Here is a 14,985-nt window from a genome sequence, read left to right as displayed (position 1 = left end):
TAGAATCTGAAACAATGCTTCATTCTTTAAGAAATATGGTCTTCCATTGCTTAAGCTAGCCCCCTCTCCATACGCAGACCCACTTTTGTTCGCTCTTATCTTGGGGACTGTAGCTTACCTATCACAATTTAACAAAGGTCATCCAACAACTGGAAGGAAGCCCTCAGTGTAGGATGCCTTTGTCATCACACAATTACAGTGTATTCGATTTCTAAGGCAGCATGGAGGTCGTGTAGTCCAAACACTTTTCCTTAAACTTGAGGGGACTGAGGCATAAAAAAGAGAAGTAATTGTCCAGAGTTCCAGAGTTACTGGCAAAGCTGAGCAGAAGGGAAAGGGTCCCTTAGAGAAGGGCTCTGCTCTAATAGCATAAAGTAAGCCCCAGAAAGCTTCACATAACTTCCAGGGTGACCACGGACATTCCTCAGTTCTCTTACCCAATTATTATAGCTCAACCAGTGGGATTCTAATTCTTCATGTGCAACATACTCTAAACAAAAGAGACTGAAAATTTGAGGTATGGAGAGAAAATGCTTCTTTGTCCATTACTAGAAAGCAGAGAGCCTCTCACCCAGCCAAAAAGAATTAATCTATTCTTACAATCAGCCAAGTCAGCTTCTACCTTAGAGTTCTCTGCGTACACTGGACGCCAGGGGAGAGAAAAAAGAGGTTATTCACCCTGTGGGATAGTAAACATTGGCTATTTGACAATCCTACGGATATCTCTAATCAACTATAATTTAGCTGATGAAACGTTAAAGTGATCAAGAGAAAATCCTATGATCTGCAACAACATACAACCATATGAACAAATCTCACAAATACAATAATGAATGAGAGAAACCAGACACAAAAGAGTACACACTGCATGATTCTATTTATATAAAGTATGAAACCAAGAAAAACTAATCTCTGCTGTGGACAGTCAGGACTGATGTTGTCCTTGGGTGTTGGGACCACCCCTCCCAACCCCCCAGTGACTAGAAGGGAGCATGAGGGGACTTCTGGGGGTACTGAAATATTCTGTTTCTTGATCTGGGAGATGGTTACCAGGTGTGTTCAGTTTGTAAAAATGCATTTAGCTGTAAGCCTATGATACATGCACTTTTCTTCAATGAAATGTAACATATAAACAGTCCTGTGATTAATTAGAAATTCTTCCTTACACCCTCAGCATAGAAATGCATGGCTTAAGGATGTCAATGCTTAGACCACAGCTAGGAATATCATTCATGAGTGGATAGGGATATACACCATGTCTTATATACATGCCGTGCACTTAGGCTTTTTGTGAAATGTGAATGGCATTTGAGGAACCAGGAACATGTCTTTGATAGCTGGCTGCCTTTGGCATAAACATCTCTGAGGTCTGGAGGGGTTATAAGACTCTCTCCGCTTGGTTCTTCTCCAACTTTCTGAAGCTGGGAGAAAAGGGAGCTGAGAGATTGGGTGAAGTCTAGATAGCTGAAAATGTCTCATAAAAGTTTTTCTCAGATGAACAGAGAAAATGGAGGAGGGAACTATCCATCAACTCCTTTTCTTCTCAAGATAGTCTAAGTGGCTGTCAAGATCGTAGAGAAGTGGTATCTGATCGCTGTCAAGGTTCCACCTAAATAGACTTAAAAATATGTTTTTTAAAAATAAAGATTGTATATATTTCAGGTGTACAACAAGATGATTTGATATACATATACACAGTGAAATGATTCCTACAGTCAAGACAATTAATATATCATCTCCTCACATAGTTACTTTTTTTGTGTGTGTGAAAAGAGCCCCTGAAATCTACTCTCTTAGCATAGTTCCAGTATTCAATACAGTATTATTAACTATAGTCATTAATTTTAGTCACATATAACATCACCAAGTGTTGCAGAATGACTCAAGTTAATGACAAGCAAGCTAGAGCAGATGCTGGGAAGCATGAGGAGATGGTGAAAAGTACCCTTGCCCCTAAACCAAGTATGGCCCCAACCAGAGCACAGCCGGGCCACTAAAAATAGCTAGTGAGCTCTGCAAGGAGTTATCTTTCTCTTCCTTCTTTTCATTCTGAGATGATTGTACCCTTAATATCCTGTCTGTAAGACACAGGGAAAGCCCCTTCACAGATGCAATTATGTAGATGGACGATTCTAAAACAGTTCTTTTTTCATGCTGGTATAAACAGAAGAAGTTGGGTTCTAATTCCAGACCTACTGAGATCTGTATACTTCCTAATGTTAAGAATTAGAAAACTGACCAAGAACTAAGGCTACTATCGACCACAGTCCTGTTTACTGAAGTCCATTCTCTCCCAGCCTCAAATTTTAACACTGGATTTTGTCAACTGGGAACCAGTGAATTCCCTATATATGAAACCAATGATAGCCCTCTATATATCCTCTTTTTACATATCACTTGTGGGAAGATTATTCACCTTCTAAAAAGTCTTCTGGGGATGTCAGAGCTTGAATGTTGGACATGGTATATCATGTACAATGGTTGGGGCTTTTGCCACCATTTGTAACCAAAAGTCATGAATAAATGACTCCATTAAGAGCTCAGGTTGAGAGAGCTTAGAAAAGAGCTTCTTGGGCTTCCAAAAGGCTAGTTCCACTACTGACAGGTAAGGTGAATTTGGTATAAATTTCTTAAGATTATCACAATAAATTTTGAGTTTTTCTTTAGTCAAATTTTTCGACATACACCCAAGGAATTGTGACAAACAACTGAGCTTCAGAAAGCATTCAGGGATGGGTTTGAATTCCACCTGGGGTACCAAAAAAAAAAAAGGAACAAAGCATTCAGGGACCCAAAGACAAAGATACGTCATGATAAGAATAACCAAACTCATGAGTTCACCTTGGCCAAGATGAGAACTTGGAAAGAGAACTAAACCAAAAACATAAACATACATGGATTTGCTAAATGAACTAGAAGAAGAAATCATGAAATGACACAGAAGGTTTCCGCATCTCAACAGCTTCACAAACCACTTAGGAAATCAACCAAACACAGTCATTATTAATATACGCAAATTATGAATTATGCTGCCAGTCCTGGGGTTGTACCTTGCAAATGGCTACTTTCTCAGGGCTACTATACATTCAACTCAGAAAGGAAGAAAAAAAGCCAATTCAATATTTTTTCTCCATAAGTACATGGCAGGGCAAGACCCATGGAAAGCCTTTTAAGTGGGCCAATAAGATATTCTTTCTCTTATTTACAAGACTGTGTCTGTTGACTAGAAATAGCTATTTTACCTTTTTAAAGAGTCTTCCTGAGTCCTCGCTTGACTTGGACAAATCGAGGAATGATATTATTCAGGTAGATGTCACTCAGGGTGGTGTGGTCCCTGCTCCTCCCGCTTCTCACCTGGTTTAAGAGGAGATTCCAGCAGTTTGACTGGAGAGAGAACATTTTGATCCTTCCTGTGAGAAAACAGCAGAAAGAAAAAAAATCAGTGTTGGTAAGCAGGCAGGGCCAACATCTATGACTACAGTCCATGTCACAAAATCACAGCAATCAGAGCCAAACCAGAAATAAAGATGTCTTTCCTGAAGTTGCAACTCTAGTTTTCTCTTTTTCTAAAAACTCAGTGGAGGAAAAAGGGAGAAAATAAGAATAATGAAAAGGAGAAGGAGGAGACAGGAAGAGGGAAAGAGGAGAAGAAGAAGCAGGTTTATCTGTTGAGCATCTATTATGTTCTAGAAACTTGGTAAAATCTTTATATGCATTATCCCATCTAAGCTCCATCATTTTGTTGTCAGAAAAGAACTACCATTATCTCCATTTTACTGATTAAAAAAAAAACCAAAAAAAAACACTCAGAGAGGTTGTCACTTGCCCACAGCTAGTAAGGAGTCACAGAGACAGTGAAAGGGAGTCAGGGACCAGAACCATAGTTCTGTGCTGACTAGAATGATTCTAGGAGGTCTGACTCCAAATTCCATGACCTCAACCACTAAATCATTTGGTTTGTGTCTAGAATTAGAGGGAAAAGTTAGTCTCTAGGCAAAAATCTACACTACAGACTAAATAAATCCCCACACATTCATCTCTCGTAGGATTCAATGAAGACAACTGTGGAGGCATTTGCCATAAAAAAGTCACTGAAAACTCTTCAGTCCCACAGAACACATCTACAGAGGTTTGATTTCATTGATTGAGCCATTTTCTCATGTCCCATACAACCAAGAGCATAAACTGTATCTGAACACATGTGTTCCAAAGATGTCTACAGCCTGAGTGGAGCAGTAAAGCACCAAACCTAGATGCTCATTTCTACTGAAAATGCTGTGATCCAAAAGAATTATTGATTACATAATCAGCTCACAGCACTAATTTAAGCAACACAGAGTTTTGCATCTGCACGTTGGACTTCTTAAAGGAGAGAAACAGAAGGTAGGGGTTATTTATCAAGCGCTTACTGTGCACTTGGCCCATGGCTGGGCCCTATACTCATGTTGTTTAACTTGAACTCTACAAAACTTGATGAAGTGGGGGTTATCAACCACATTCAGCAGATGAGGAAAGTTGGACTAAGAAAGGTTAAATATCTTGTTCAAGGTCACATAGCTAAAAAGTGGCAATGCTGGCATTCGAGAACAAGCCCTGTAATTGAAAAGAGAATGCTTGTAATCACTGCAAAGTATCACAACCAGTTTGTTCCCGTTTCCCCTCTCCCCTCCCTACAGACAGACTCTTAATGCAAAGAAAGTGAGCTGAGAGTGGCTTGGTTAGCGAGTCTGCACCGCCTCCCTTCCTGCTGCCAGGCACCTGTGACTTGTAGAGCATGGAATTCAACTTAGAAGGGCTCTTTCAGTTCAGTCGGAAGGTAACTATTAACAAATAATCACGCCACACCTATTCTGGCTTCTGAACACGCCATTAAATCAAAATATCTGTCTGACCAGCACCAACAGGCTGCTTCAAACCAATGAATATTAGAGTCCAAACTGAAACTGTTTTATACCTGCACTCCTCCCCCACCCGCTGCCCCAGGCGCCACACTTCTGTGGTCAAAATCCCTAACATGTATGTGCTGACCACTGTGGGAACAATTGTATCCACTTACCTTTCTAGGGAAATTAAAAGATTTCTATGGAAATTAAAAATATATACTAGCTAAAAGAGAGAGATACATGTAATTAGTCCACTCCTTTCAAAATTTCTAGCATCTGGGAAAAAAAAAGGTAATAAAAAAAAAAGGTAAATAGGAAACAATCCTAAACTCAAAACGGTGAGATCTAAGCACAAGCATTCAGCAATATTTGATATTTCCACTGCAAGAAAACTTTCAAATTGATTCCAAATCAGTCTCAGTTACAAAATCCTAAGGAATCTAATTTTTTTGGGGTGGCAAGACATCCATGTCCTCAGTAAGCATGGGATATACCAGGCAATTACACTTGCTTTTTAAAAGGGCAGATCTCCTCTCATCTTTACAACTGTTTCTTGCAGATGAATGTGGGTTGGTGGTCCCCCTTTGTTCTTCTCCTAGAGTGCTTTACACACATAAAAACAATACTACAATTCAATTTTATAAATGTATAAACATTTGTAATCTTAAATGAACAAAGTACAGTAGTAGGAGCTTTAGTGGTTATAAAAGTGCTGATGTCACAGTACAGTGCGGGAGACAAGGAAGACCTATAATATAACAAAAGGTTAAAGGTATGAACAAGGGGCCTCCTAGCTCACCAATGTACATCACAGATCACAAGTGAGGCAGGAGAGGCAAAACCGGTTCAACACCATGCAAGAGGATGCAGAGCATAAATCCTAAGGGGACCCTTGAGTAAACAAAGATGAGTTAATAAGAAGGATGGGCAGAAGTGGGACTCTTTTAAAATGCCTTATCACTTAACACTCATAAATTTATATTTATTAAAAACTTCTAAGGTGCTACAAAAACTTTTACCACATGTATTTATTTCCATTCTTACAGCATGTGGTGGGACAGCCATTATTAGTTTCAGTGAGCAGAAGCTTTAAAATGTGTTCTGAGAAATGCTGGAGTTACAGAGAATCATATTTCAGTTTCAAACAACTGTAATATACCCATTCAAATGAACAACCCCCACTGAAATATGTAAAGGACCCAGGACCCAGTTTCCCTGCAGTAGATACCACCACAATGTCTCATGGGCTGCTGAGGTGAGCTTTGTTGTATGCAAGCTTTGGAATAAAGAATCAATGCATGTATCCAGACTGCTGGAAAACGTGCTATCGATTAGAATGAATGTTGCTCTGCACAGGTTTAGTTTTTAATTCAACCTGTGTGCCTCCTTGAGTAAAGCTGTTCAGGTGAGCACATGATTTGACACACAGTGGCCAAGTTCAATTACGTGCCACAGAAGGCTTAGGGGCCTATGCTGGGTTCATGGTAGACCACAGTTGGGTAGTAAGGATATACATGCTCAATATCATCTCATTTCATTATCAGTTGTTGTTAGGCTTATTATACATTTCCATTTATCCAATTAATATTGATGAAGGAGAATAGGAATAGCTTCTGGGTAATGTCAGTGATTCAACTTTAAAACAGAAAACATCCTTCTTTTTCAAGCATCTAAATCAATTTAAAACTACCTCAAGATTATGACAACTCGTCTGCGTGAGTCGGGATTTCTTGATATTGAGCAACCCAAACCAGAACCTGAAATAACTTGGATGCTGAAACTGATATAAAACTGCAACTCTGATTCATAATCTGGGTTCATAAACCCAGCCTCATGGTTTCTACTGATTAACTCTGTAATAAGTACTCTTTACAAACTGGCACTTTAAAAGTAGATGTACACCTATGAAACACTGCTTTGATCTGTTGCATATATGGGAGTTCTATGTAAGATTTTTATTTTAAAAAAGGAGTCTGTGTCCCTAAAAAAAAGTACTAGACTCTGTTGTCTGCTTCTCCCAGGGTTTCCCACTCTTTTTTTTTACTATTACTGTAGTTTTCATACAATATTTTTGGCTCTTTGAGTTTGTATGCTTTCTCAGACTTATTTCTCCTTCCAACGGAGGTGTTTTAATTCATTTATTTATTTTGGGAGAGTGGTGGGGAAGGAGAGGTGTGGGGCATGCAGTAGGAGGGGAACACAACTCCATTGTAGAGGCAATTTTCCCAGCCAACATGAACAAAGGCAAAACACACTTCAGGCTGGAAAATGAGCAACTCAACGAGACGTGATTTCATAGGGAGCAAATTAAGGTTCTGCGAGAGTGGTTTCCTGCTTCAGCAGCTTTGCAGCCTGGTTTTATTTGGGGCTGCTAGAGCCAAGAGAGCGTCATTTGGTCAGGAGATTGAAATTTGTCTTTATATCTTTTCCATCTATCATTTGTTTGTACAGTTTCTTTACTTTCCCCACCCACGGAGTCTTAGGTTGTGTGATACTTGGGCATTTAAAGAAAAGGGTCTGCATCCCTTAGGCATGTGCTGAACAGCTGCAAACCTCCTCAAACACTAATCCTTAAAAAGCAGACAAAATATCCAGAAGTATTTTTATTACTTAAAAATTTTTTCAGGAGGAAGATCAAGAAAACGTAATACTGTAATTGAGAGGGAATGACTCTGGAGTCAAAAAAAAAAAAACACCAGGAAAAAAAGGAGGCTCAGAAAGTCACGAGCCAACTATGCATCCACAGAATGATCATTGTAAATGATTATCTGAAAGAGCTAAACCCGCACAGCTGAATCATTAGCTTCAAATACATTAGCCCAGTTTTTCTCCTTCAACTTAGACTACTTATGAACATTCAACAAACTTAATCAACAAATCCTTAAATGGATTTCTCTAAAATACCTAAGGTGAAGAGCTAACTCCATAAAGGTCCAAGTTGGCCTCGACAGAACACTTCCTCTTTTCCATATCCCCTCTGTTCAGTTTCAATTGTCTCATCTATAAAATGGACACATGTCCTGTTGTTGTACATCTAGCTCCCCAAAGATCTTCAAAGCATGACTGTAAAATCCTGCAAGCTCTCCTGGCCTAAGGTGCCATTTAATTAATCATGACTATGTTCACAGCTCTGCAGATGGGCTGCATGACACAAGCCTGGCATTACCGGACGGCTTGAGCTTCTGCGTTGTTCTACTGAGGTACGTTTCCCTTTGGGCCAATGGTCTCTGACTTGCCCACCTCATGGGGCTGTTGTGTGGCTCAAATGAGATGATGAATGCAAAAAAATTACATCAACAGTAAAGCACTATACAAATGTGAAGAAATATTATTATTTTTATTTCCAAACAAACTAGGATTCAGCGTTCATCAATTTCCAACATGCCCCTCACCCGGCCCTGGGCCAGGGCCAAGAGCTCAGCCTGCTGCAAATGCACAGCCCTCAGCAAATAATGGTTGGGATCAGACTGCAGCAACAGGCAATTAACCAAGCAGCTGTAAGTCTCTGGGAAGACATGAGGGAGATACCAACAGGAGAGCAGAATTTAATCTTCCACTGTCCTCTGCCAAGGGGCAAGGTGGAAGGATCAGTCCTGTGTTCCACACAGGAAACTGTGCTGAGGTAGACAGGAAAGAAGCCAAAGGGAGCCCAGATTGCCAGAAACCTAGATGCTTCTACAGCTTCCACCGAGCCCCCTTTCCCAACATTCCTATCAAACCTGTCAGTCTGTATATAAAGATGGCAAATGTCAATACATCTAAGAAGAATGTGGTTTCTCACTTTTAAAAACAGACATATATGTGAGGGTATACAAACACCCAGATGAGTTAAACAAATACATCATTCAATATAGATTATTAAGTACCCAACTATGAGGAGGATAAAAAAAAAATAAAAGGGATCATTTAGTGATAGTTGGACAGGAAACTAGTGACAAGGAGGAGGCTAGATTTTCAAACCTCAACTCCTTCCTGGTACCTTGATTAAAATGAAGTGAACTGAGGCAGCCAAAGAGATTATTTTATTCAGATGAGTGTTATTAGCCTTGCTGGCTTACTTTTTCTATTATGCATTTTGCTGATGCTGACAGAAGCAGACCGGCTGGATAGAGAGGCAAAGCCGCAGCGGATTTATGGCTTGACAGTGCCATGCATAAAATCAGACCCTTGCTGACCCAGATAAGCCAGAGGATGGATGGGATTTGCTGGGGAAGGTGTTAAAAGAAGGAGGGGAAAAAAATCACCAAGGTGAGAACTGACTTGAAAAAGATTCTGCCTATAATGGTTGCTGCTGGTTGTGTGACCCAGTAGTACAGTGGCAGCCTGGAGGTATCTTTCAAAGATAGGCAGGCGGGCAGGCAGGGAGGGGGCAGGCACACTTCCCTGGGCTTATCACAGCTACAGCTTCAGTTTTGCCAGCAATGAGATCAGAGTAGGAGAGTTCAGAGACAGAAAGAAAAAAGGGCCGAAGGCAAAAAATGTATATTCTATGTATGGAGAAAGCAGCTTTCAAATTTTCAGGGACAAGTTAATACCACAAATTGTCTTCAGTAGCCTAGACAGATGATTAGAAAGGATTCAAGCAGTGGTGTACCCACCTTACTCAAAATAGTCTAAACTGTCCCCTATAATCAGATTTGGGGGAAGAGCTGTATGGAAATGGAATTCTTGTGGCTCTGGATTAGTTCCAAGGAGCCCAGCCACACCCTTGGGATAATGGCATATTCAAGATCTGGGAGCTTAGGAATCTGCTTTGAAGTTGAGAACTGGGCTAGCACGTGTCTGACATCTTAATGACTATTTCCTGAATGACTGTAGGGCCAAGGTTCCTCTGAGTTAGGTCAGAGAACTGGGAGTGGTTCCCAAATCTGAGCCATTGTAGAAGCGAAATGGAAATGTCTCCAACAATTTATGTCAGGTGAGAGACTTTGCCTGCCCTTCAAGCACCCCCCACCCCATCCCATGTTCATGGCGAGAGAAGGTTAGAGGCTCTCTCAGGACAGCTCTGTGGACCCTGTGAGAAGAAACTTGGTTTTGGGGGGGAGGGCGGGGGGCCAGGGTTGACGCAAGATTTGAATCTTTTCCATCCCAATTTCTTGCCTAGATTTCTGACAGCTTATTGTCCAGCCTTCTTCTCTGAGTCCCTGATCTCTAAAGTCTTCTTATTTCGTTCATTCATTCAACAAATACTGATTGAGCACCACTATGTGCCAGGCACTGTTCTGGGCACTAGGGTTAAAGGGAGCAAAATTCTTGCTTCTGACCTGCTTCTGCCATGTTTACAGACCTCCTGGATCCAAGACATGACTTTCCTGCTCCTAAACTGTCGATCAGCTATAACCCACATCTTACCCCAGTCTTGATGCTTGAGTGTACACTGGCTTGGATGGCCCATCATGAAACCCTGATTTGGCTGACTTAGAAGATCTACCTTCCCACCAGCCCACTCATGGCTTCTGCAGACCTGGGTCGTTCCCTTCATTTATATCCCATGTCCTGCCACTAGCATTCTCAGAACTATAGGGAGGTACAAACAAAGAGGTTACTAAACCCTCCTTGTGTACTCTGGGTACAATCAAAATGCTGGAGAACAAAAACTATGCCAATATGATCCACAGAACTAAGGGCCTAGAAATTTACTTATGTATTAAAATTTCCCCCGTCAAACCCCCAAAATAGGCTGTGATCATTCAAAAGTCTGAGCTGACTAATTCACTTAATTAAAATGAAATATCATAGCAAGAGCAAAAGACATATGATTGATGACCAAGGAAGAAAAAGTCATATATGTTTCTCAGTTTAAAAAGATTTTATAACCATCTACATTAACAGTTAGATACACATATTCCATAGAATAACCTGCGAACAACTCTACAGTTATATCTTCAGTTTTTTCTTCTGTAGTTAATTAAGATGTCACCAGAAACCCCATAAGTAATTATAGCACATGACAAACATACAGAGAAAAAAAAATACACGCAGATGTGTTAGCAGATTTTTTTTAATGAATGAAATCTTGGGAGATGACTGAGACAGACAGTTTGGCTCACTCCTGGTAGTTCATTCTAGAAAAATAAATACCTGTTTGTGCCAAACTGGAATGATGTCACTCAGAAATCCACACACATTTTCAAAGCAGTAACCACTACCTCGGGAGCAGGCATCTCTCAGGCACCAGGCAAGAGCGGAGAAGCTTGATCTACAGCCAGTAACTCCTCTTGCCTGGCAAATGGTCATTTAGCGTGTCAAGAACCAACAAGCCACTTGGGAAGAAAGGGTATCCCTTAGATTCAGACCTCCCCCTCCAGAATACCTGTTAATGAGGCAATATGTTTCCTTACTTGGCTCATGATAACAATGAGAAAGGAGAAATAAAGTAAAATGATTTGGTTCTGTGAAACTACAGAGCTACATGGAATGAAGTCTAAATACTCATCAGATCTGCTGCCTGCATCATTATCAGTTCTCATGTGTTATTTTGATATTTATCTTGCTTACTAGAAGGAAGGCTCTTGAGGACAGGGGATAGTTTGGAATATTCAATGAACGTCTATCACCAACAATGGGTGGGTAGTTAATCATCATCCACTAATGACAGATGTCACAGCCACAGAAACCCTGTTAAATGTAGAGCACAGTAAGACAATTCATTTAATGAATAGTTAATATCTTCAGCCTCCATCAATCTTGCCTAATCAACTACTGCAGCATGAATCTGGGAGGCTGCTGAGTGACTGAATTTGTTCACCCATTGGTTTGTGTGCTGTAAATTACAGCATATTATTAACCATGCCGATACTTTGCTGGCAAAATTTTAAAGGGACGGGTGGAGTAAAAGACGCCTTGGTCAATTTCCAGGTTAGTCGGTTACTGAGTTCTACTGGTCTGTAAGGACTCTGGATGAACAATGACACCCCATCTCAGCAAGGTGGTATTCTGTGGAAAGCACTCTGAACCATGCTTACGACCTACAGTCTAGTCTTAATTCTGCCACTTGCTGGCCAGGTAATCTTGGATAAGTCACAGATGCACTCTGGGCCTCAACATTTCTTCATCTACTTAAAAAAAAATAAATGGGGACAGCAGACCTGCCCTGCCCAACTCACATGGCTATTATGAAGATCAAGTCACACGAGGTAATGTCCATAAAAAAAAAATCATACACACTAAAATGTTCTACACCTACATATCAGTATCGTCATCATGTGTTATTATTGTTATAGCTATGTTATTACTTGGCAGTCCATACAATGTATTTACACGCACAAAACAAGGTAGCTAGAGTCATGTCTGAAAAGACAAACATGTCCCCAAATTCCCATGCCTTATTACCCAAGTTGCAATGTACTTGCTTTATAAATTTCATACTTTGTCCGTGCACTAAATAGGAATACATTTTGTTGCTATTAATTTATCATCTGGTTCTCGGGAAATTCCCAACCTCAGTGAATCTCCTGTGGAGAGGAGACCTAGGAGAGGCTTTAAAGGGAAGACTAAAAGTCTTTTAAAAAGTGCAAGGAGAAGCACCAAAAGCACCAGAGCGTACAAAAAACAGAATCCTGGGCTTCCCTGGTGGCACAGTGGTTAAGAATCCGCCTGCCAATGCAGGGGACACGGGTTTGAGCCCTGGTCTGGGAAGATCCCACATGCCGTAGAGCAACTAAGCCCGTGTGCCACAACTACTGAGCCTGCGCTCTAGAGCCCATGAGCCACAACTACTGAGCCCATGTGCCACAACTACTGAAGCCTGTGCACCCTAGAGCCCGTGCTCTGCAACAAGAGAAGCCACTGCAATGAGAAGCCTGTGCACCGCAACGAAGAGTAGACCCCGCTTGTGGCAACTAGAGAAAGCCCACGCACAGCAACAAAGACCCAACACAGCCAAAAATAAATATAATTAATTAATTTAAAAAAAAAAAACCAGTATCCTGGTATTTCAGAGCTAGAAGGGCCTTTCAAGATGGTCTAGAGTCTAGAACAAACTTGTCATTTTCTAAGTGAGGAAATTGAGGCTCAGGGAGCCGGGAGTCACAGAGATAAAGGCAGAGCAAGGCAAGGAACCAGGTGTCCCGACTAGCAATCATTTTCTTATTTTACTGTGGATGTTGCTCTATTTCAGCTAAGATGCTCTTAGCATCTATAAAGCACTGGTGCTGAAAGAGTTAATGGGCAATGCTCAGCTGCCCAAGCCCCAGAGCACAGAGCTATTCTAAGACAACACATAACAGGAATACCAAGGGTCCATGAACCCAGAGGGAGCAAAACTGCTGGTGCCTAATGGCGCCGGGAAGCATGTTGACACACTGCATGTGGTTACACATGAAAGGCAAGTGACTAGGAAAAGCAGTTTTGAATCCCACCCAATTCTAATTTGGGATTGGCTGTGGTCACCTACTGGAGGGCTGAGCCACACCCCAGCCACTCTGTAAAATGACCCTTCAGTTCCTTCGCTCCCTATTCTGTGGCCTCAGTTAACTCCCTCTCTGCCTTCACGAGAGTTATAATAGATACCAGGAAAAGAGGACGATCAAAGGACAGCAAGGTCCAGGAATGAGTGTGGGTGACCGGGATCACTCTATAAGGGGAAGATTCTCAGTCTGGATTCAGATGATTCTCACTAATATCTACCATCTCCAGGCAAGTGTGTGACCTGAAGCCTTGAGTAGCCATGCTCCTAAGTCCATAAGAGAGTAGTTTCTCTAAGTGTGAGTGTTCAGGACCCCAAATCACCTTGCATCAGAATCACCTGTAGTGCTTGTTTAAAATCTGGATTCCTGTGCCCCTCTTGCCAGAGATTCTGATTTGCTACAAGTGGAGTGATGCTCAAGAGTCTGCATTTTAAATACCCATCCCAGGTTATTTTATGCACACCAAAATTTTAAGAACAAATGTTCTTAAAGCAATGTTTTTCAAACTGTGGGATACAACCCATTAGTGGGGTTAAAAAAAGTCAACTTAGTGGGTCACCAGCTAGCATTTCTCAGAAAATGAAACAGAAAACAGTGGAACAGAATAACACAGAACAGAGTAGAAAATATCAGAGTACATCACATAGAGCAAAGATACCTAGGTTTTGTTTTACAAAAATGTTGTTGTTAGTTATTTGTTTTAAAATATACATATGTCTGTGTGTGTATTCCAGCTTGCAATATAAGATATTTGGGGGGGGGGGTGATTACACACCCCAGACCCTTTTGAGAATCTGAGGACTTCTTCAAAGTATTCACCTCCAAAGAAGGGAGAGAAAGAGGGAGGAAGGAAAGAAGGGAGGGAGGGAGGGAGGAGGATGTTAGGTACATACACATCTTACTTCGCGTGAGTCAGGGGTCCCTGAGGACTTCTCTTGGGGACAGTTCCTACAGGGTCTAATACTCTGGTCACAGTAGATGCCTGATATTACTGGACTATGCCAACAGCTTTCTCCTGATGCTCTGTAAACGACAGCCAGTGTCTGCAAGACGCACCTGTAAGATATGTGGCCCCACCATGTTGATTCTTTTCCCCTTATGTTTAGGGTGACTAGAAATGTTGAAGTTAAACAATGTTCTACAGAACACTAGGAGAAAGCTGATGGCAAATTCCAAGAATAAGGACTCTGAAAGCAATGGTGTGGGCACAATGTCACTGCTACTTGAGGAACACGCTCCCTGTCTAGAATACGCAGGGGCAGCCTGTGGGACTGGCACCACTGTGCACCCCTACTGATAAAGTCATTAGAGGAACATATACTTTATTCTCAAGTTAGCGACTTCCCTGACCTGTCAATACCCACATTTAAAGACAGAGAGATGCAGCCTCACTTTCTCTACATGACCAAAAGGACAGAAATTCCTTAGTCCTTGATGGAAGATTCAAAAAGGGCACAAACAATTAGAAAAAGAGCAACAACCCAGCCTGATTGTCAACACAGTCTCACCCCAATGGTTAGAGCTATCTGCATACAGAGAGGGTGAACACAGGGGCTAAGGTTTTAGAAACCAGCCCTTGCCAAACGAGGCATATGGAGAAGAGACGGAAGGGTGGCGAGATAGAACATGGGAGGGGGCAGGGGGAGATGGGGGAGCGGGCAGGGAGGACCACTGAGAAGACAGAGAGTCAAACC

At 41.4% G+C, this 14,985-nt stretch overlaps 1 protein-coding gene across 1 annotated transcript in view; it reads right to left on the bottom strand.

Annotated features, from left to right (window-relative positions):
- The window catches only part of SRGAP2 (SLIT-ROBO Rho GTPase activating protein 2), a 240,937-nt gene that overhangs the window by 119,653 nt on the left and 106,299 nt on the right, over positions 1-14,985 (bottom strand). Inside the window, 3 exon segments of the mRNA XM_036848932.1 lie at positions 3,243-3,272; positions 3,274-3,381; positions 3,383-3,410. Of these exon segments, the coding sequence (XP_036704827.1) occupies positions 3,243-3,272; positions 3,274-3,381; positions 3,383-3,410 (166 nt within the window).

The sequence above is a fragment of the Balaenoptera musculus genome, chromosome 1 (genome assembly GCF_009873245.2).
Source record: "Balaenoptera musculus isolate JJ_BM4_2016_0621 chromosome 1, mBalMus1.pri.v3, whole genome shotgun sequence".
Taxonomy (NCBI): domain Eukaryota; kingdom Metazoa; phylum Chordata; class Mammalia; order Artiodactyla; family Balaenopteridae; genus Balaenoptera; species Balaenoptera musculus.
This window is presented reverse-complemented; position numbering and strand designations above follow the sequence as displayed.